At 55.9% G+C, this 23,317-nt stretch overlaps 1 protein-coding gene across 1 annotated transcript; it reads right to left on the reverse strand.

Moving 5' to 3' along the window:
• Positions 1 to 4,329: 4,329 nt before the first annotated feature.
• Positions 4,330 to 18,153, reverse strand: KIF3C (kinesin family member 3C). The gene is made up of 8 exons (XM_426988.7): positions 16,647 to 18,153; positions 12,096 to 12,197; positions 11,840 to 11,962; positions 11,190 to 11,308; positions 9,856 to 9,972; positions 9,546 to 9,654; positions 8,048 to 8,223; positions 4,330 to 7,464 (listed from the first exon to the last, which is right to left on the reverse strand). Exons 1-8 carry the CDS (start codon positions 18,054 to 18,056, stop codon positions 7,371 to 7,373), a joined length of 2,250 nt encoding a protein of 749 aa, XP_426988.4. The 5' UTR covers positions 18,057 to 18,153; the 3' UTR covers positions 4,330 to 7,370.
• Positions 18,154 to 23,317: the final 5,164 nt, after the last annotated feature.

Here is a 23,317-nt window from a genome sequence, read left to right on the forward strand (position 1 = left end):
CCAATAACCACATACTCCTCTCAACAACCACTGCCATTTCCACTGGGCACAAGTCCAGAACAAGATGAGAGATGGAATGACTTCAGATTGGCTTCCACTATCCACAGCGATAGGCTGGGAGTTCACTTCCAGCGATGTGGAAGCTCAGAGCTGGTGGGTGACCTCACCTGTCACACGGTTTGCATCAGCACCCTACAAATCAGGGAGTGATGAGAGCAGGTCTGGCGTTTCGCTCATGCATACAAGATTGTCACGCATGACGAAGACAAACAATAAGACTGCTTTGTTCTATTTCCATGAAAAGGATGCAAGCTCTGTTTCCGTTTCCTTGGGAAATGATGCACAAAGCACCAGGTGCTCTCAGTCTGGATTTTGGGGCATGTTAGCAAGTCGGTCAGTGCACTGTGGTGTCTCCTGCAGCCAAAGTTCTCCTCCTGCACAGGAGGAAGGGCCCTTCATGTGATTGCTTCTCCCTTTGCAGGGGAAGTTGCTAGGCTGCTTTTCCCCTCTGCTCCAAACTTAGCTGGAGGATACAGCAGTGAGCGTCGTGAGTCATCCCATTGGGCTCCATGGCTCTGAAATCACCGCTGGCTTTTGTTGCGGAGCTCTGAGATGGCTCAGCTCAGCCCATCACGCTCCGTTGGGTTACATCTTATGGCAGCTCGCAGCGGGGCGCCGCACGCTCTCCAGTGCACAAAACATTCCAGCGGACACGTAACCATGGGGGCTGGGCTCCGTTCCTGATGAGCGTCCACCCCATTCGGTTCACTCCGTTCACTTATGTCCCATCCCTGGAGGTGCCCAAGGCCAGGCTGGATGGGGCCTTTGGCAACTTGAACTGGTGAGAGGCAACCAGCCCATAGCAGGGGGTTGGAACTCCATGATCTTTGTGATCCCTTCCAACCCAAGCCATTCTGTGGTTCTATGATTCCGACAAACATATCAGATCTCTGGGGCTGAAGCACTCTTGGGTTTCTTGCCGTGCTTTCAGGAGCTCTATTTGCCTCCAGCCCATGGAAGAGTGCCCACCTGTTTTATTTTCTTTATGCCTTCCAAGGTTTCTCCTCCTTACGTGAAATATTTCCCGGTGCTGTTTCAGCCCACGTGCACTTGGAGCTGTCATGCAAACCTTTGGCTGCCCAATGTCCCCATCGTTCAGTAAGGAGAGGCTTTTTGGTGGTCATTGCCACCAGGGGATAACCCAAATCTGCGACTGACTCCTTTTCAGGAGCTGTGCTTTGAGACAACAAAATTCAACCTAAGTTTTAAACCAAGATTTTGTCCCAATATCTCAATAATCAATAGAATATTGACCACTGACCACGTCTTTTCCCCCTCAAGTCTTATGCTTTCCCCTTAAGCTATGCAGGTGCTGTCTCTGTTCTATAGCACTGCCACCTCAAACTCCGTCCTACTGTTAACCAAACCTAATACTGCCATGGGGTCTCCAGGCATGCAGAACAGCCCAATACTTTGCCTCTGAAATCACCAGTGCTCTCTTCCAGTTGTTCTGCTTGGTGAATTCAAATGGAGGAAAGCACTCAGAGCACGCAGAGGAGGAAGAATGTTTACATCCTGCTTTCTTCCTTCCTTTCATGAGCCAGCACTTCTTTGGAGGATGGGATGTAAATCACAGAATCATAGAATGGCCTGGGTTGAAAAGGACCGTAATGATCAAAGCGCTTCCCATCTGTAGCATGGAATGCCATGGGAAGTTGGTGGCTGGCAACACCCAGTGCTTGCTTATGGGTACATCCCCGAAGTGGAGGATACATGGGCAGCAAATTTAGAGGCAGAACAGTTCCGAGTAATCGGCGTATCCTTCTGCTGGCACAGAAATTCGCACTGAAGGGAGGAAGGAGAGGCACAGCAGTACAGGGAAAAGTCCACAGGGTGTCCCCAGAGCGTCAAGGAACAGGAAAAAATACGCAGAAACAAGAAAACCCAAACCTTCCTGATGTAAAGGCTCGGTGCTTTTGGATGAGAAGTCCACGTGCCATGTTTAGAGCAGCTGGAGTCACCTCTGTGCCGACATGCTTCGAAATCTTCTAAATAGTAAAAACATTTAGCTCCTGCAACCTTAAGAGAAAGTAAATCTCGGGGTGCTTTACAAAGATGCTAATAGCTGTTTGCACTGCTTTGGTGGTAGGAAAGCTGGGGCAGGGAGCGGCTCAGCACAGCGACTCAGGAGCAGCTCAGGAGCAATCCTGAGGGCCCCAAAGGTCTTCATGCCCTCTCTGTTTGCTCTTGGGAGAACCTCTGACCATCACTCGCAAGTGGTAGGGGAGGGCGGGAGGGATTTGCTGTGGCTCTTTAATCAATTATCCCTGTCCCACAGCTGATTCTTATGCCTTTGGTCAGGGTCTGGGTCCAGGATGCTAAAACCATCTTGCAACAGCCTGAAAGCAGCGGCGGATGCTCCCCAGGGAGCTGTAATTGCTGGTAGCTGCTGCAGGATGTGCAGCTCTCCTTTGGAGCCATCTGCTCCATCACACCACGCTCCCCCTCTGCTCTGGCCCTTGGGACACATGAGCTGCCCGTGGTTCCTCTGCAGCTGGTCCAACCCGTGTGTTTGAAGGGATTTCCACCCGTAGGGGAATCTGAATACCAAAGGCTATGCTGGGATTTAATGTAAGTGCAAGCTGAATGAGCAGAGATAGATCTTCCGTGCGCTGCTGAGTGGCTTCTTGGTTGTGGTGAAGACCAGGGACTCACAGAAGTGCAGGAGCTGCTTCTAACTTAAATGAGGAGATTCTCTTCGCTGCCAAATCCACTGCATGTTGTCACTGCAGCAGGCAACTGTAAAAACACCGAACCAACTCCAGGCAACGAGCAGACGAATCACTAAGCAAAATTAATCAGAGCTATTATGGAGAACATACACACTCATTGCAAATGTTATAGAACCATAGGATTATTCAGGTTGGAAAAGAACTTCAGGATCCCCAAGTCCAACCATCAGCCTGACCTACTGAGTCCCATAGTACCATGTCCACATCTCCAGAGATGAGGACTCCAACACTGTGCTTCACCTCCCCTTCCATGAGTAAATTCCTCCAACATCTTATCTAGATCTCCCCTGGTGCAACTGGAGATCCACCCATCAACCCTACCCATCATCCATCCACCCACCCCATCCAATCAAATGAAGACCACCAATAAAGCCATTTAGGATTCTGCACTGTGATTTCCACTCGGTCTTGCCAACGCTGCACAGAGCACTACGCCCTGATATGCCCTTCACCTGGAAATTCACCCAGAATTTCTTTGTAAATGTATAACACCCTCGAATCCTCAAACCATTGGTGTCCATGAAGTGCAATAGCTGAGGGCATCCATGGCTTTAATCAGACCCAGTGATCTGGAAACACGCAACCTAGACGAGTAGTCCTTGACCTACCATTTTCTAGCCGGGGTTCACAGCCCTTTATCAGTGACATTTATCATGGGCCATCTGATCACAGCTGACCTTTTCAATGAAGACTGAAGGAAAAAAATCATTACTTTGCTTGTTGTTGTTGTTTTTTTTTTTTTCCCTCTGATATGTGTTCCCTGGTGTGGAATGAATCATCTGTCCTTCATCTTTCACCCAGAGGGTGGTGACGCACTGAACAGGTTGCCCAAGGAGGCTGTGGATGCCCCATCCCTGGAGGCATTCAAGGCCAGGCTGGATGTGGCTCTGGGCAGCCTGGTCTGCTGGTTGGCGACCCTGCACATAGCAGGGGGGGTTGAAACCGGATGATCATTGTGGTCCTTTTCAACCCAGGCCAGCCTATGATTCTATCTTTCTCTTATGGTCATGCACCTACGGATTGCCTTCCTGCTCCCTGTTCTCAGTGTGTGCCTCGTCACCGGTTTGCCCAGGGGCACATAAGCAAAGAACTCATGGCAGTCTGTGAGGAAGAGCTGTTGGTAGGTAAAGCACGTGTCCACTCCCAGTGCCATCAGCATGAAGCTGGAGGGAACTGGGTGAACGTGTGAAAAATCAGTGTACCATTCCTTATGTCATTGTCACAAAGTTAGAAGGAACTGGGAGGGCCCGTAAAATGAAATCCCAAACAACCAACGTACCATTCTTGACGCCATCATCAATGAGCTGGAAGGAACCCGGTGAGCGCATCAACTGAAATCCCCCAAAATCAGTGTACTGACCTTACATGGGCCTCTCTGTACCCACAGAGCTCATACTTAGACCTTCATAAAGCCCTCTTGCATAGCAAAGCCATAATTTCCCCAAGTTGGAAGGGACCCACGAGGAGAATGGAGCCCAATGCCTACACACGTCGTGGTGGTGCAGAGCTGGGGACGAAGGATGCGACAGACACCCTGTGCAATGATGCTCATTCTTTTATTGGTGTCATTGCCAGTTTCTGGAGGAGTGCTGGAGCTTTCTGGTCGCGTCCAGCACCGAGTCAAAGCTACATTACAGAATATTGAAGAGGTGTCCATCCAAAGCCAGAGGGGGGTGAGATTCATGACCTCTCTCCATACGGTATGTATAATATATATATATTTATAATATGTCCTGTATATTCATATGTATAGAGTGACAAGGATGGGCCACCGTACAGTCAACTTTTGATTCCTAAATAGATCACCATAGCAACAGGCACAAAAAATTTGGTCCAAATCAAGGCCCTCACCTTGTCAATCAATCCGAGACAGACCCCCCCCCACCCCCACCCACCCTCTGCCAAAAAAAATAAGAACCTGAAACCAAAAATAACTAAAAAAAAAAAAAGCCCACCAACCCCCCCTGTACAGTCACTCACATCGAAGGTAAATAGATCCCTTGGCTACACACACACACACACACACACACGCGTGCGCGCACACCCACACACACCTACACACATTCATATGTAAATACACACGCACCAACATACAAAGAACAAAGAACATTACAAATATACATCTGAGGTTGCTGCAGCGACGTGGTGAGGCTGCGGGGTGGGGGAAGTGCCACAAGCACTCTCTCACCCCTTCCCATCTCCGAGCCCTCCCTGGGGCTTTGTGTTGGAAGGCTGAGGTCGGAGCAATGCATGAAGACACAGAGTGAGGTCCTGGACCTACACATGCAACGGAGGCATCGAAGCAGCGCTTGGACGTGGGCAGAATAAGACAAAGCTGGAGCAGGGCAGCCCACAGCCCACTGGAAAGTCTCCAGGTGGGAACCCATAGCGTCCTCTGGGGGAGCACCGTGGGGGGCCCTGGTGTGCATCCCCCAAGATGTGAGCAGGTTCCCACGGGCTTCCTTCCACCCAGTGCTCTATGGTTTGGGGTCAGCATGGCGGAAAGAGAACAGACGGCTCCTGAGCTCTTCTGGTTCCTCATCCCCAGGCTCAGTGAGCCCCTGGCCTGGCTGTCAATGGAACTTGGGGCAACTGGAAAATGAGGAGGAAGGGAGGAAATCCTCCTGCAGGCTGCCATAGAATGACAGAATCATTAAGGTTGGAAAAGATCCCTAAGATCATCTAGTCCAATCGCCAACCCATCCCTGCCATGCCACCATGCCATGCAGACAGCTTCTCCCCTTTCTTAGAGCTCTGCTTTCCGATCTTCAATCCCAGAGGCCATCCTGAAATAAAAGGAAGGAGCTGGATCTCCCATCCACTTGTTTCACAATTCCAGGGACACCACCCAACTACGGATGTGTCTGCAGGCAGAAGGAACTCACCACCAGCCGTGGAGGAGACCCAGCTTCCTCAACCTGCTTCCTTGTGTGCCCTGCTCACCAAGTGGGGAAGGATGGGCAGAAGGATGGACAGGGATGGGAAGCAGGCTGGACAGAAGGTTGGGCAGAAAGACAGGCAGAAGGATGGGCAGAAGGTTGGACAGAAGGACAGGCATAAGGATGACCAGAAGGTTGGACAGAAGGATAGTGCTGGATGTTTGACCATCCTTCCCTGGAATTTCTTCCCCTACCCAACTGGCAGCCTTCACTACTGAGTTCCTATCCACACACAGGATTTCAGGGCAAGCTCAGGAGACGTTTCACCACTCTGCCCCAGACAGTATCCCATGGTTCATCTAACAGCAAACTTCTGCAAGAACCCAGCTGGCCACTCAAAGGGAACACACCAAGTACTATCAGCAACCCACAGCCCCTCAACTTGGCTGCTGTATTCTGGGCTGGGGGACCAGACTTCAGCTATGGGATATAGGCAGGGAAGGGATGATGGCAGCAGAAACAAAGATCAGAAAACAGACAGCGGGGCAACCTCGGGGCAAAGGGAGAAGACCTCAGTAGAATAGGAGATGGGTCAGGAGAGGAGCACACCCCAGGCTGGCCTCGTTAGGTGGCACTTGGTCCAAAGCAGCTGCCCCCAGTGCTTCCTTCACATCAGTGCAAGTTCCCCTCCCACCCTCCCTGGGAATTAGATGAGGTCCTGCATGCAGAAAACACTGCCCCCACCTGTAATCCCTTAGCTTGCCCACCCAGTGACTAGCTCCACCACCCACCCCTTTACAGACCCATGTCTTCCCTCCTGGCCCAGGAGGCCGCTCCCTCATTCATCAGGATGCTGCAGCACAACTCAATCTCTTAGCAACTGCAGATGCTGCTTTTGATGGGTTTCAAACTGCTCTGTGCCAGACAGAGGAGCCTCACTGCTCACCCCCCTCCTATCCATTACCCGTTTCACGTTCATTTAGCTCTCCCTCCGCAACCCATAAAATCACCAAATGTCCCCCAGACCCCAAGTGACCTCGGTGCAGCACTATCCAGAGGAGAGCTGCACTGGGCTGACTTGGCTGGTGAATCTGTCAGCCCAGCTGGTGCACAGAGCTGGCACTTGTGGAGCGACAGCCGTGCCCAGACGTCAGCGAGACATCACTGCCACCAACGCCGATGCAGTCCAGAGTGTTCCTTATGGTCTTGGACAAGCTCAGCACGAGGGTCTGCCATTGGGAAGTCTCCAAAGTCTTGTAGGAGTTGCCACAAGCATGAATTATATGGCAAACTTGGTGGGATCCAATGAACACAGCGAGGAGTGTCCGGAGCCAACTCTTCTTGTGTCAAAGCCAATGGGGACCCGGGGGGCTCAGAGCACCGGAGCTGACCCAGCTCGGTGTCCTGCGAGAGCACATCCCAGTTGCTCGCCAACCACTCCATAAATAAATACATTAAATAAATAAAGTGACAGATCCAGACTTGGGAGGGGGTGTGTTGGGGAAAGAGGATGAAGAGGGCAGCTCCCATCGTCTCGGAGCTGCTGGGAGCATCTCACACACATACAGTGCACATAAGTAGCCGAAGGCGGTGGGACGCTGCCGCTGGGGACAGAGGTGGCCGCAGTCCTGGGGCCAGAAGGTCTTGGGGTCGGGGGGTCCTGGGGTCGGGGATCCTGGGGTTGGGGGTCCTGGGGCCGTCACTCCTGGGCCGGTGTCGCAGAGGTGCGTGGGGAGCTGGCAGCGAGGGACACGTGTGTGGTGGAGGATGGCAGCGACCGTGGAGTCTGGCACCTGGGGGTGGCACAAGCAGGAAAAAAATAAAGCTTTCCTCCTGCTTCCTCTTCCTTCATCTCCACCCCCGAATCCTGCTGCCTTCTCAGTGATTCGCTACGTAGGCAGCACTGATGGAAAACCAGTGCTGAGCAGCACTGGATGTTGTGTATGACCATCCCGGGCGTATGTACACGGTGATATACTGTACGTATCATCATCCTGTTTTTCAGAGAATCGTTCAGGTTGGAAAAGACGACCAAGATCATCAAGTCCAACCCCAACCCACCCCACTGTGTCACTGCCCTCTTAGTGCCACATCTCCACAGCTCTGGAACAGCTCCAGGGATGGTGACTCCTCCACCTCCCTGGGCAGCTGTGCCAGTAGAACAGAATCCCAGAGTCCCTGAGTGGTTTGAGTTGGAAGGGACCTTAAGGCCCACCCAGCCTCAACCCCTACCTTGGACTCCAAACCTGTCTCCAAATAGAGACAGGGAACACTTCCACTCCTGCAGCTTCCCCTCGGCTGCAGTGTCCTCAACCCAGCACTGTCCCAGACACGGTGTCCCATCCCCAGTGCCCAAACGTCCACACGATCACTCACCAGGAGCGGGACTTCCTCACCCGGGAGGCTGCCGGCCGCTCCAGGATGCTGTCCAGGTGCATCAGCCTCTCCAGGTGCAGAGCCCGTGGGTCCTGCTCGGCGGGGTCCCGGCTCCGCTCAAACTCAAACACTGCCGGAGGGGAGAGGTCCAGCTCCAGGAACATGATGTTCTCAGCCTGCAGCAGGATGGGGCGAAGGGAAAGTCAACACAGGGAGTTACTGCACAGCGAAGCACGGCACCATCTTGTGTAGGTCCACATGGCTGAGATGCTGAATACCCTGAGGGACAGAGACCTTCTGGCTGCAGCTGCATCCTGCTCTGCTCGGGCTGCTGTGGTCTTTCACAGCACCAGCAAGTAAGACTGAATGCTTTCAGCCCTCAGACAAGCAGCAGGAGATGGCAGAGGCAGCAAGCCCACAACTAAGTCAGGGCTGGCTGATAAGACAGTGCTACTGACCTGGCCAAATGAGGCCAAGGCTCACAAAGCCTGGAGCTTTATCTAAATTATCTCTTCATGAGCTTATTTACCCCATATTCTCTCCAGCTGCCTGGAGCTGTCACCCATCCACCCATCCACCCATCCATTAACCTCACTCATCCATTTACTCCATCCATCTGTACACACCGTCCATCCATCTACCCTATCCATTCATCCATTCATCCATCCATCCACACAACCCAACCACTCACCCATCCACTCCCCACATCCAACCATTCCACTCATCCACCCCATACTATCCATCCATCCATCCATCCATCCACTCATCCGCCTACCCACCCCATTCATCCACTCACTCCATCCACCTAGCCCAGTCATTCATACAGAATCACAGAATGGTTTCGGTTGGAAAGGACCTTTAAGATCATCTCGTATGCCAGCCATCCATCTACGCTACCCACACATCCATCCACACATCCATCCACCCTTCCATCCACCCATCCATCCACACATCCATCCACCTATCCCATCCATGCATTTATCCCACCCCACCATTCACCCATCCCGTCCACCCCATTCATCCCTTGAATCCCATCCTTCCATGCATCCCAACCACCCATATCCCTCCATCCACTCACCCATCCATCTGTTCATCCACCCATCCACCCATCCTGTCCACCCCATCATCCCACGAACCCCATCCTTTCACGCATCCCAACCATCCATCTATCCACTCATACATCCACCCACCAACCCATCCATCCATCCATCCATCCATCCATCCATCCATCCATCCATCCATCCATCCAACCACCCATTCCATCCACCCCATCATCCCACAAACCCCATCCTTCCATGCATCCCAACCACCCATCCACTCATCCATTCACCCACCGACCCATCCATCCATCCATTCATCCACCCATTCCATCCACTCCATCCATCGATCCCATGAACCCCATCCCTCCACGCACCCCTTCATTCATCTCATCCATCCTCCCCGCTGACCCAACACCCCCTTGTCCCCCAGCACACACCAGCAGTGTCCTCTCCCTTACCCGATAGCGCGGATGCGATCCCATGGCCATGGCCACGCGGGCGTACTGGCTGATGGGTCTCTTGTACCCCACTGCAGACGTCGGCCTCTTCTTCATTTGGTTGCTGTTCCTGAAAAGGAAATTAAGAGAGCAACGCCCTTTAGACAACATGAATGACAGCACCGAGCCCCCCAAGCACAGGCTGGGACCCAATAGGCCACCCTGGTGCCCTCCATGGGCACCTCCATCATTTCCCCCTGTCCCTATGGATGGTGGCACTGCGCTGCCCAACCCAGTGATGTCCCCAGCCCTTGCCCGTGCCCGCACGCACCCGCCGGCCGGCACCAATGGCTGGAACTTCCACTGGTCCTCCTCGCAGTCGAAGTAGAGGCGGTTCATGATCTTGTTCTTCTCCTCTGGTGGGATGAAGTTCTCGATGATCAGGTACCTGAGTGAGGGACAGGCCAGGAGAGAGGAGTGGCAGGTGGGACAGAGAGGAAAGGAGAGGAGAGGAGAGGAGAGAGAGGAGAGGAGAGGAGAGGAGAGGAGAGGAGAGGAGAGGAGAGGAGAGGAGAGGAGAGGAGAGGAGAGGAGAGGAGAGGAGAGGAGAGGAGAGGAGAGGAGAGGAGAGGAGAGGAGAGGAGAGGAGAGGAGAGGAGAGGAGAGGAGAGGAGAGGAGAGGAGAGAGGTTACAGGAGAGGGCACAGCGAGTGGAGCAAAAGGAGCGGGGAGGAGAGGTCAGGAGAGGAGCCAGGACATGGAGAGCAGATGGGGGGTGAAAACATGAGTGGGGAGGAGAGGAAGACGGAGTGGGCGGATAGGGGCCAGGGATCCAGCAGAGGCAGGAGAGAAAGGGCAGAGGAAGACTGTCATTCAGAGAGGAGCAGAAGAAACATCATCAGCTCTGCATGCTGCCTTCAGGGTGTAACCCCACGGTCCTCTCCTTAGCAGTCCCCAGGCAGTGTCTGCAATGCATGGTCTGCAATGCAACCTGCAATTGCTCGAAATACGTGGTCTGAAATGAAGCTGAAATACAACGCACAGCCTGCAATGTACGGCCTACAAGGCACAGTTTGCAATGCACAGTTCACAATGCATTTGGAAATACAGACTGCAAGACACAACTTGCAGTGCAGCTTGCACCATTCCGTTTGCAACCTTGCCTGCAATGCACAACTTGCAATGCATTTTGCACTGACTCACCCAGGACCCCTCGGGAGCACCCCAAACCCAACCCCATGCATTTGCTCAGTGCCCCTTTGGAGGATGGAAATCCAAACTGGCCCAGCTGTTGCAGCAGCAAAGTACAGGAGGGACTGCACGATCTCAGCCCACTGCAGAGCAATTGCTGACTGAGGTTTGCACCCTCTTAAAGCATTTTAATTATGTTCCAAAGGGTGTGGAGCAAAACTTGACACGAAATTGTGCTTCGAGCAGGATTTTAAATATTTTATCATGAAAATGTTAAAATATTTATATATGTCTGGGTTGGTTTTGTATGATAGTGGATAGAATGACTGCCTCCTCCATGGGGATCTCCTACAGCCCCTGGGGGTGTGGGGGTGGCTGCTCTGAGTGGCACTGCTGGGGCTGGGGGGGGGAGGGGGCAAAGGGACTCTCTGTGTGGCCTCACTGCCCACCTGAGGGGACACTGATGTCACCTACTTGAGCTTCAGCTCCCGTGTCTGCTCGTTCTGTGCCTCCTCCAGGTCCTGCCGCACACGGATGTACTCGTCGTGCTGGTCCTGGATCTCCGCCTTCACAGCCTGCAGCTTGGCATACAGCTGTCCCCAGAGAGACTGCATCAGCCCCGGTGGCATGGGTGTCCCCAGGGAGTGGTGGCATGGGTGGCCCCGGTGGCACTGCTGTCCTCAGGACATGGTGATATGGCTGTTCCCAGTGGCACAAGTGTCCTTGGGGACACAGGTGTTCCCAGGGGATGGTGGCACAAGTGTCCCCTGAGGAACGGATGCCTCCAGAACACGGTGGTATGAGTGTTCCTTATGGCACACGTGTCCCCACAATGTGGTGGCATGGCTGTCCCCTCGGTATGGTGGCACTGGTGTCCTCAGGGCATGGTGGCATAGGTGTCCCTGGTGGCACAGGTGACCCCAGGGCACGATGACATGAGTGTCTGCAGGGCACAGTGGCACAGGTGTCCCCAGTACCATGGGACCATCCTCCATGGGAGCATCCTCCAGGGCATCAGGTCCCCATGGATAGTGGGCAGGACACATGCCCCCAACTTTGAGACATGAACCAAAGGCAAACCCATGTCCTTCCCCACCCAAGTGAAGCCACCCTGGCTCTCTCACCTTCTTCAGCTTCTTGGTCTTGATCTCTACCTCCTGTTGCAGGGATGTGTAGGTCTCCCGCAGCTCCATGGTCTCCTCGTCCCGCAGCAGCATCTCCTGCTGCATCTCCCTCTCGCGGCGTTTCTGCGACCAAAGTGGGGGTTGCTCAGAGCTGGGATGGGCACCGACCACCCCACGGACTCCCTAACCCCACCATGGACATTCTGGCCCCACGGATGCTCCCAATCCATTGGGACTGGGATGGATGGGGTGGTACCTGCTCAGCTATCTCTTGCCGCTTCAGCTCCAGCATCTTCTGCTGCTCGTTGGTGTGGTCCACGATGGTCCTGCCGCCAATCAGCAGCTTGCTCTCCATGGCCTGGGGAGGGCAGAAAGGGGGATGGGGGGGTCAGTGCATCTCATAGAATCGTAGAATCATAGAATGGCTTGGGTTGGAAGGGACCTCAAGGATCACAGAGCTCCAACCCCTCTGCAGCATGCAGGGCCACCAACCTTCATATCTAATAGCAGACCAGGCTGCCCAGGGCCCCATCCAACCTGGCCTTGAACACCTCCAAGGATGGAGCATCCACAGCCTCTCTGGGCAGCTGTTCCAGCACCTCACCGCTCTCATAGTAAAGAACTTCCCCTGATATCCAAACTAAAGCTTCCCTCCTTCAACTTAAAACAATTTCCCCTTGTTGTTATTACCCACCCTTGTAAAGAGTTGACTGCCCTCCTGTTTGTAGGCTCCCTTTAGGCACTGGAAGGCTGCAGTGAGGTCACCCCACAGCCTTCTCTTCTCCAGGCTGAACAAGCCCAGCTCCCTTAGCCTGTCTTTGTAGGAGAGGTGCTTCAGCCCTCTGATCACCTTTGTGGCCCTCCTCTGGAACCCTCTCCGACAGCTCTCTGTCTTTCTTGTATTGGGGACTCCAGATCTGGACGCAGTACTCCAGATGAGGCCTCATGAGGGCAGAGTAGAGGGGGACAATCACCTCCCTGTCCCTGCTGGCCACCCCTCTTGTGATGGAGCCCAGGATACCAATTGCTTTCCAAGCTGCAAGAGCACACTGCTGTCTCACATTCAGTTTTTCACCCACCAGGACCCCCAGGTCCTTCTCTGCAGGGCTACCCTCAAAGACTGCTCCTTCCAGTCTGCATATATTCCTGGGATTCCTCCAGCATCTCCACCACGTACAACCCAAGGGGTCAAAAACACCACTCTGAGGCATAGGGTTCGAGTGGTTCTGGTAGAGCCAGGTGTTGTGTTTGATGGTCCTCGGGTGTCCCATCCAACTTGGGATATCGCACAGATTGGAGATCCTGAGCCCCCCCGGCCCCATCCTGCTCGCTGTACGGATGGATGCGGCGCCGCGGGGACGTGGCCGGGGCTGCTGGCACAAACCCAGGGCTGCCTCACTCCCACTTCCTTCCGCACAGCTGTGAGCCCGCGGGGCGCTGCGGATGTGCAGCAGCTGCCGGCAGCGGGGAACGGCGCCGGGCCATCCGCCCCGGCTGAGCTGAGCCGAGCTGAGCTGTGCCAAGTCGAGCTGAGCAGTGCATCCCAAGCACACTTTGGGTCCCACGCTGCTCCTGATTGGAGCTCCCCACTCTGCCAGGATGCCCGAAGGATGGCACTGAAGGCTGCCATTGCTTTCCTCATGACCATCCCACCCTGACCCCACAGCCCACCCCATTCCATCTCATCCCACCCCAACTCAATCCATCTTGTCCCATCCCATCCCATTCCATCCCATCTCACCCTGCCCCACCCCAGTCCATCCCATTCAACTCCATCTCATACCATCTCATCCCATCCCACTCCACTCAGCCCTATCCCATCTCATCCCACCCCAATCTCATCTCATCCCAACCCCCCCATCCAACTCCATCTCGTGCCATCTCATCCCATCTCACCCCATCCCACTCCACCTAGTCCTATCCTATCCCATTCCACCCCAATCTCATTCCATCTCATCCTGCCCCACCCCAGTCCATCCCATCCAACTTCATCACATGCCATCCCATCCCATCTCACCCCATCCCACTCCACTCAGTCCTATCCCATCCCATCCCACCCCAATCCCATCTCATCCCAACCTCCCCTCCCATTCCACCCCATCCCATCCAACTTCATCTCACCTCATCCCATCCCATCTCACCCCTCCCCATCCCATCCCATCCCATCCCATCCCACCCCACCCCTCCAGTTGCATTTCCCTTCCCCTCCCCAGAGCAAATGTGCTCCCCATCTCACAGCTGTGCACACACATCTCTGAGCACACACACATACACACACACACACGCATGCTCACATGCACACGCATTTCTGCATGTCCACATTTGTGCACACGTGAGCGCACGCTCATTTACACCAATGCACACACACATCTGCACGCCCGTGCATGCTGGCATTTGTGTGCATCCACACACTCATTTACACCCACACATGCACACACCCTTGGATCATGGGATGTGACAAAGGCTGTGCCCCCCCGGGACCCCCTCGCTGCCGTCTCCAAGCAACCAGGAGACACGCGGGCGGTGACGTGGTGCAAAGGGAGGACAGCATCTCCTGGGCACGGAGGTTTCTGGGGCAAACCCACAGAGCTGCACGCAAATTATCTGGGGCAATGTTGCATTTTCCCTCTTTTTCTCCTCTTTTTTTCCCCTTCCCAGCCATTGCATGGGTACTTTTGGCATGCAGCGCCTGCGGTACGTGATGGCAAGCTGCTATGGGGTCGAAAGGGGCCATAAACCCCATAGCAGCTCTGCCCCACCCTGCTGCTGCAGAAACGGTCTTTTGGTCCTGTTGTTTTCTCCCTGCAGAAGTGTTTATTTACTGTGACGAAGACGGCGCTCAATCTTCCTTAATGCAGCTGAACCTTTAAGCCTCTCACTGCAACCCATTTCCTGCCTCCAGATAACTCCTCCAGCGCTCGCCCGTGCCCTGAGCTCCCCAGATTGCGGTGCTGACATTACAGCCGATGGCACCGTCCCCCCACGGCCACGGGATGCATGTGGCAGATGCTGGGAGCTCTGCTTCGAGATGGAGGCTGCTGCCTCCTCTGGATGGAGCGCATCTGTCTGAGCAGGACAGCTCACATCTGCCTGCCTGCAGTGGTGCACATCTGTCCGAGCAGGATGGTGCAACAGACCCCATGTACACACGGATGTGGATGGGTCCTGCATGTATCACCCATGCACGGGCAGCCCCTCTGCAGTGCTCCTGTCCTGCACCCATCAGGGTTTTGTCCCCTGGGTGATGCCCTCTCCCTCCCCCCCCCCCCCCAGGGTGGCCCCCTACAGCTGGAAGCTCCGGAGGCCAGGGAAGGGGATGCAGAGTCATCCTGCCTCCATCCCTGCCTCATTACTCAGCAATTACAGGACACACCGTGGCCCTGAGCCAGACCCACTGTGCTGTGCCGGACAAGGAGACACTGCAGGACGGCTGCCAGGGGTGCAGCACCGTGGTGGGAGGGTGTCACGCACCCCTGGGCACAGCCACACATCCCTGGGCACAGCCACATGTCCCCAGGGCTGCTGGTCCCTGTCTCTGTGCTGTCACCACCCCTGTATGGCAGGGACCCCTCCCTGTAGCCAGGGCACAGCAGGGAGCCCAGCAGCGGTTCAGAGCCCTGCCCCAGCATCCCTTCCTCCAATCCCCCAAATCCTGGCAATGTAATCCAAAGCATGACACTGTTGGTGGCAGGGCTGCGATGCTGTGGGTTGGGACACCCAGGCTTCCTTCCCATCTCAGCACTGGAGACCCATCCCTGCAGCCAGGCTCATCCCCGAGCATCCCTGAGCCCTGGGCGTGTTCCCGGGGCTGCTTGGAGGCAGCAGTCCCAGCGTGCAGCATCACTCCCTCTCTCTGCCGTGAGCTGCTTTGTTGTGCCGAGCGGCTGGAGCACAGCACAGCACGCCGGTGCCATCAGTGGGCATGGCTGGGTGGCCCTGCCTGCCCCACATAAGCAGCCCCCACGTAAGGTCCCCCCACAATGTTGGGATGTGTCTGTGGGCAACCTCAGTCCAACACTACCCAGGGGGATGGGGCTCCCCCTGAGCACTCTGTTTGTGTACCTCACTTGGGCACCCTGACTGGGGATCTCACTCTGTCACCTTGCTTTGGGACCCTGCTTGGGTACCACGCTTGGGGACCCTGCTAGACACCTCACTTGGCTACCCTCCTTGGCCACCTTGCTTGGTCATCCTGCTTGGCCACCTTCCCTGGGGACACTACTTGGGCACCTTGAGTGCAGACCCTTCCTGGGGACCCTGCTAACCACCTCACCTGGCTACCCTACTTGACCACCTGGCTACCCTACTCGACCACCTTGCTCTGCCACCTTGCTTGGTCACTTTGCTTGGTCATCCTGCTTCATCACCCCACCTGGCCAGCTCTCAAGAACAGTACTCAGGGATCCTGTAAGCCATCTCACTTAACTACCCTACTTCATCACTCATCTTGGCCCCCTTTCTTGGGGACATTGCTTGGTCACCTCATCTGGGGACCCTGCTAGCCACCCCACCCCTGTCTACCCTATTTGGCCAGCCTACTTGGCCAATCCATTTGGCCACCTCACCTGATCACCCTACTTGGTTACTTTACTTGGCCACCTTGCTCGGTGACCCTGCTTGGCCACCTCGCTCAGTCATCCTGCTTGATCACTCTGCTTGGTCATCCTGCATCATCACCCTACTTGGTCATCCTGCTTGGTCACCGCCATCCCACTTGGCCACCCACTCAAGCACTCCGCAGGTGTCCCCAGTCAAACCAGGTCCCACCCAGCAGCACCCACCGCCACCGGCACGTCACAGCACGTACCTTGTACTTGGTGGCCAGCAGCTCCGTGGCCTCCTGCTCCTTCCGCAGGTCCTCGATCATCTTCTCCTTCTCCTCCAGCAGCTTCTGCTTCTCCTCGCTCACCAGGCTGTGGTCGTCGCGGATAGCGGCCTTCTCCTCTTCCAGCCTCTCCTTCTGCTCCTGCAGGTAGTTCTCCATGTTCTTCTCCAGCCCATCCTCGTTGTCGTCCTCCCCTTCGTTCTCCGGCGCCGTCTCCCCATCCGCCGCCTTCTTCCTCCGGCTGCTCCTCCTCCTCTTCTTGCCCAGCATGCCGCGCCTCTCCAGCTGCGCCTTCAGCCTCACAATCTCCTCCTGGAACTCCCTCAGCAACGTGTCCTTGGGGTCCTCGTTCACGCGGGGCTTGTTCTTGATGTTCTTGGCCCTGTTGGCGAAGCGGAGGGTGGAGAGGCTCTCCTCGTAACTGTGCGACGCCGGGCCCAAGGTGGCCACCATGATGGTCTTGGCGTTGCCACCCAGCGAGTCCTGCAGCAAGCGGGTCAGCTTGGAGTCCCGGTACGGGACGTGGGTGCTTTTGCCATCCACCAACGCCGAGATGACGTTGCCCAGAGCGGAGAGGGACAGGTTGATCTTGGAGGCCTCTTTGGGCCGCTCTCCGGGGCCGCCCGTTTTGCTCTGCCTCTCGCTGCCCGCCAGGTCCACCAGGTTGAGCTTCCCGACGCGGATGTGCTCGTGGCCATCCGGCCCCGTCTCGCTGCACTCCACCGTGATGAGGAAGATGGCGTGCGAGCGGGAGCTGCGCTCGTTCATGTTGGTGCTGCCCACCGAACGCGCCTGGCTGCCCAGGTTCATCACGTGCTCGATCTCCTTCACGTTCTTGGTGACGAAGGACGAGAGGTCCTTGATGTAGACGCCCGTCTCGGGGTTCTCCTTCAGCTCCAACTTCTTGCTCTGGTCCTTGGCCAGCAGATCGCGGATCTCCTCCTGGTAGATCTCCAGGTAGGAGGCGCGCACCAGGTACTGCTGGTTCTGCGAGCGCGAGATGTGCGTGAAGATGTGCTCGAAGGAGCTGGGGATGATGCCGCGCGTCTCGGGGTCCCCCCACGCTCCCTGCATGGTGTAGGTCTTGCCGGTGCCCGTCTGCCCGTAGGCCAGCACGGTGCCGTTGAACCCTCGCAGCACCGAGTCCACCAGCGGCCGCACCGTCTCGTCGTACAGGTCCGCCTGCTTGGAGCTGGCGTCGTAGACGGCGTCGAAGGTGAAAGTCTTGGGCAGCTCTCCGGGCGCGGCGCGGGGGTTGCGGATGGTCACCCGGCCCAGCTTCACCTCCAGCTCCAGGACGCGCTCGCAGCCCGCAGCCTCCTCCCGCCGGCTCATGGGGCGGCAGCGGGCCACCACCCGCAGCGCTTCGCCGCTGCGCGTCCTCCCGGCCATGGTGGCCGCACCCCGGCTGCCCGCTGCCCGCTGCCCACCGCGGCCCCGGGAGGAGGCGGCGGCGGCGGCGGCGGCGGCGGCGGCGGCGGCGGCGGCGGCGGGGCGCGGGTTCGCGGCGGCTGCGCGGGGCGGGCGGGTGGGTGATTGGCTGCGCGGGGGCGCGGGCGCGCGTCCGCACGCGCACACGAGCGCGCGCGCGCGGAGAGACGGCCGCGGTTCTGGTCGGGGCTGAGCACGTCGGGAGCTGTAGTTCTGTGCGGGGGGGGGAGGAGGGGGGGGTGAGGGAATGGCATGCGGGATGCTGAACGGGATGTGGGATTGGGATGCAGGAACGGGATGCGGGACTGGGATGGAGGAAGGGGATGAGGGACTGGGATGGAGGAAGGGGATGCGGGATGCTGAACGTGATGCAGGGTTGGGATGCAGGATTGGGATGCAGGAATGGGATGTGGGAACGGGATGCAGGAATAGGATGAGGGAATGGGATGTGGGATGCTGAACACCGTGTGGGAATGGGATGCAGGAAAGGGATGTGGGATGCTGAACACGATGCAGGAATGGGATGTGAGAATGGGATGCAGGAATAGGATGAGGGAATGGGATGTGGGATGCTGAACACAGTGTGGGAATGGGATGCAGGAATGGGATGTGGGAATGGGATGTGGGATGGTGAACACAATGAAGGATTGGGATGCAGGAATGGGATGTGGGAATGGGATGCAGGATGCTAAACGATGTGGGATTGGGATGCAGGAAAGGGTTATGGGATGCTGAACATGATGCAGGATTGGGATGCAGGAAAGGGATGTGAGAATGGGATGCAGGAATAGGATGAGGGAATGGGATGTGGGATTCTGAGCACAATGTGGGAACGGGATGCAGGAATGGGATGTGGGAATGGGAAGTGGGAATGGGATGTAGGATGCTGAACACAATGTGGGAATGGGATGCAGGATGCTGAACGTGATGTGGGAATGGGATGCAGGAATGGGATATGGGAATGGGAAGTGGGATGCTAAACATGATGTGGGAATGGGATGCAGGAATGGGATGTGGGAATGGGATGCAGAATGCTGAACACAATATGGGAATGGGATGCAGGAATGGGGTGTGGGATGCGGGCTATGGGATGTAGGGTGCTGGATGCGGGATACAGGACATGAAGCAGGACTGAGATGTGAGATGCAGGACTGGGATGTGGGATTCAGAATATGGGATGCAGGAATGGGATGTGGGATACAGAACATGGTGCAGGAGTAGGATGCAGGGTTGGGATGTGGGTTGCAAGATGTGGGATTTGGGATATGGGAGGCAGGGTAAAGGATGCAGCTTGTGGGATGGAGGATACAAGACTTGATGCAGCACGCGGATGTGAGATGAAGGACTGGGATGCAGAGTTGGGATTTAAAAACAGGGTGCAGGATAGAGGATGAAGAGTATGGCCTGCAGGATGCAGCGTGCAAGAATGGGATGCAGGGTATGGGATACAGGCTGTGGGATATGGAATGCAGGACATGATGCAGGATTGCGATACAAGCTGGAAGACAGGATATGGGATGCAAGATGTGGGATGCAGCCTGGGGGATGCATGATGCGGGGTGGAGGAATGGGATGTAGGAATGGGACGCAGGGTATGGGATGCAGGCATGGGATGCAGGCTGTGGGTTGCAGGATGCAGGATTGGGATGTGGAGTGCAGGATACAGGATTTGGGATATGGGATGCAGCTTGTGGCATGCAGGATACAGGACACGATGCGGGATGGGGATGTGGGACGCGGGATACCTTATGTGGGATGGGACGTTTGGGGTGTGGGATGTAAGCTGCCCTCATCCCCCAGCTCTGTGTATTCAGGAATCATCCCTGGCACCTCTGGGAGAGGCAGCCAGCAGCTTGGGGTGGGGATTAAACATTCTTGTGACTAATCAAGTCTCGGCAGCCTCCTGTTCCCTGGAAGCAGAGATGATCCCTTAATTAATTAATGAGGGTATTGGCTCCCAAAGGCAGAGCTGCCCGGTGTAATCCCAGTGCTTGTCTTCCTTCCTCAGGGCACAGCCCCAGTGGGGAAGAGGGGATGGAGGGGGGAATGGGGGGATGTGGAGGAGGGAGGGTGGAGGAGGGGTGGAGGGGACGATGGAGGGATTCAGAGGAGATTCAGGGCCCTTGTGCACAGGCACAGCAGTGCTGGGGGTCCTGATGGGGTTGGGGTCCCAGAGGATATGTAAGAGGGGCATGATGTAAGGGCAAAGCGACACAGAGGGACAGGGTGACATGCCAGGAGGGATGACACGTAGTGAGGTGATGGGCAGGGACGGAATGACACGTTCAGATGGGGCGGTCTGTTGGGACAAAGTGTCATGTAGGGGCAAAGTGACGTGAAGGGACGTGGTGACATGCAGAGGCAGGGTGACACTGTGGGACACGGTGACATGCAGGGGCACGGTGACACTGTGGGACACGGTGACATGCAGGGACGCCTGCTCACCCGCAGGTGTCAGCAGGGGACCAGGGTGCACTGCTGGTGGCTGAGGCCGGTGTCCTGGCCATAGGGCTGTCCCCAGGGCGGTGGGACCAAGGGACAGAGCCGGGGCTCGCTGCGGGCACGGGGCCACCCTGAGAGCAGAAATGTCACTGGGGGGACGTGGTGATGGTGGCACCTCTCCATGGCCATCCTGGGACATCACAGTCTCATGGCTGCTGCTGGGGCGGCGCAAACGTCCTTGGGGACCATACCCAGCCCTTAGAAAACGGATTGACGTTGGGTACCACCGTCAGCCCCGAGACACCTCTGCCATCCCTAGGACACCACGGTCACATCCGAGCCACCACCGTCATCTCTGGGATGATGTGCTCAACCCTAGGACCCCAAGGATGATCCTGGGACACTACATCTTCCCCAGCATTGAGCTGGGTGGTTGGGTGTGATGGGCCGTGGCCTTGGCTATGGATGAACCCTTCAGACTGAGGTCAGAGGGGGCTTTTTTGGGTGACTTTTCACCCACGGTTTTGCAGACGGGCTGCACTGCTGGGCTCGAGTTGGGAACTGAGAGCAGAGCTCCCACAGCACACCACAGGGGCAAAAGGGGAATCGCTTGGATGGATTTACACCGTATCACAAGCAGGGGGCTAGGGGGACAAGTACAGCTTAAACTAAGCCTGGATTTGGGATGGATCGTTTTGCTGGCAGCTGACTCTTCTATTATTAGACTTGGCTTCAGTAAAGGAGCCAACTTGGAACGCCGAGCTCCAACCTCTTCCAGCCTTTAGATGTATAATTAAAGGAAACTTCTCATTTCAGAATGACCCTTGGATGCTGACAGCAGTGGGATGAATAATGGGTGCATCTCCAGGTGGAGGGGAGAGGAGGAGAGCCTGCAATGAATGCACAGCTCCTTCACAAAGGCCTCGGGATGCCCTCAGAAGAGAAGCCCTCAGTGGTAACACAGCACCTCTACATGGGATGAATCAGTTTAGATATTAGGAAACATTTCTTCTCATGAAGAGCAGTGCTGCAGTGGCACAGCTGCCCAGGGAGGTGGTGGGGTCACCGTCCCTGGAGGTGTTCCAGAACCGTGGGGATGTGGCACTGAGGGACGTGGGCAGTGGGCACAGTGGGGTGGGCTGGGGTTGGATTTGGGGATTTCAGAGGTCTTTTCCAACCTGATTCTGTGATCCCATGGCTGGACAGCCACCAGGACATGGGGTTTGGGGCTGCATCCCCTGTTCCCTTCACGTCTCTGCTGCTACCCCAGGGGAGCGGGGACAGGGGAGGAGGAGCTGCTGACAGTCATGTGGGAGGCTCTGGGCTTTTATCTTGGGTTGGGGTTTCAACAGATGTGGTGTGAGCAACGTCTGTAAGGCAACCAGATTGGCGTCGTTGCTCAGAGATTAAAGGATTTAATAATCTGCCAGCAAGATGTAGTTTAAAGAGGCAGAGCTCTGGTTTTACAGCACCAAGTGTGCGCTGAGGATTTCCCACTCTTTCCTGAGATCCAGCCAAACTTTCCTTTAAACTGAATAAACGCCCTCAATGGAAGGAGCCACTTCTATCCAGCCCCGGGGAGTACCATTTTATCCTCATCTTAGATAACCACCGATGAATTGCTAACATGCTTCTGCACAGCCCTTCATTCACTGATCTCAAACCACCCTTCAAGCAACACCGACCCCACTGCCTGCGTTGTGCGGGTTGCACTTGATGATCTTAGGGGTCTTTCTCAGCCTAAAGAAACCAGTGATTCTATGATTGCATGATTCTATGCTGTCCATCGCCCCACGCAGCTTCTTGTTCTGATTTCTGTGTCCCTCCCTGGTGGAAAGCTCAGAAAACAAGGCGGTGACTGGCTCTGCAAAGCACTGCTGACAACAATGCCGAGCTGTTTGCTCCGGGAGAGGGATCATGACCCAGCATTGCTGCAGAGGAGAGCTGCAGTGAGGGCAGAAGCTTTGCCTCTCCCAGCAGACGGCATCTCAGGGAGGGAGGGATGTCTGGAATTGGTTGGGTGCGCAGAGAGCACAAAGCTCAGCGTGTCCCTGGCAGTCTGTGCCCCTCTGCTGCATGCTGGCCGGGCCCTGTGTGACCTCTGCATCCTTCCTGCTGCCTTCAAGTGCTGAGGAAGCACTTCTGTACTTCTGCTCTTGATGCCAGGGGTGGCTGTGGGGACAGAATTTGGGAAGAGATGGTCTCTTTTCAGAGGCATGGAGCTGGCTTTCTTGTTCCTCTTCTTCTCTGGCTTTCCGCTACAGCTGGGCTGGGGCACAGATGTGGGAAGAGGCAGGAAAACAGGAACCCAGCTGGTGAAACCCCGACCCCACCAGCAGCTGTGGCAGCAGCCACACTGAGCACCAGCCCATCCTCCAAACACTGGCACAATGCTGCGTGGCAGCAGGTAGAGCCATTTCAGTTCCTTTCTGCTCCTCCTCGGGCAACGTGCTGAACATCTGGGGCTGTTACTGCCTGCCCCAAGGAGGATCCTTGTCCTCGCTGAGTCACAGAAAACCAGAATGATCTGGAAGAGATCTAAAAGCCCACTCAGCCCCAACCATTGCCATAGGGACACCTCCCACCAAACCAGGCTGCCCAAAGCCCCATTCTAGCCTGGCCCTGTGCACTGCCCGGGATTGGGCATCCACAGCTTCTCTTTGTGGCTTCCCACTGTAGCAGTTCCCAAATCTGTGGGAGCTGCAGGCCATTCTGGGGGGCCAGAAACTACATGCCCTGGCTGCAGAAAACAAAGCCGTGTGCTGAGGCCATGGGGCTGG

The sequence above is a fragment of the Gallus gallus genome, chromosome 3 (genome assembly GCF_016699485.2).
Source record: "Gallus gallus isolate bGalGal1 chromosome 3, bGalGal1.mat.broiler.GRCg7b, whole genome shotgun sequence".
NCBI classification, from domain to species: Eukaryota; Metazoa; Chordata; class Aves; order Galliformes; family Phasianidae; genus Gallus; species Gallus gallus.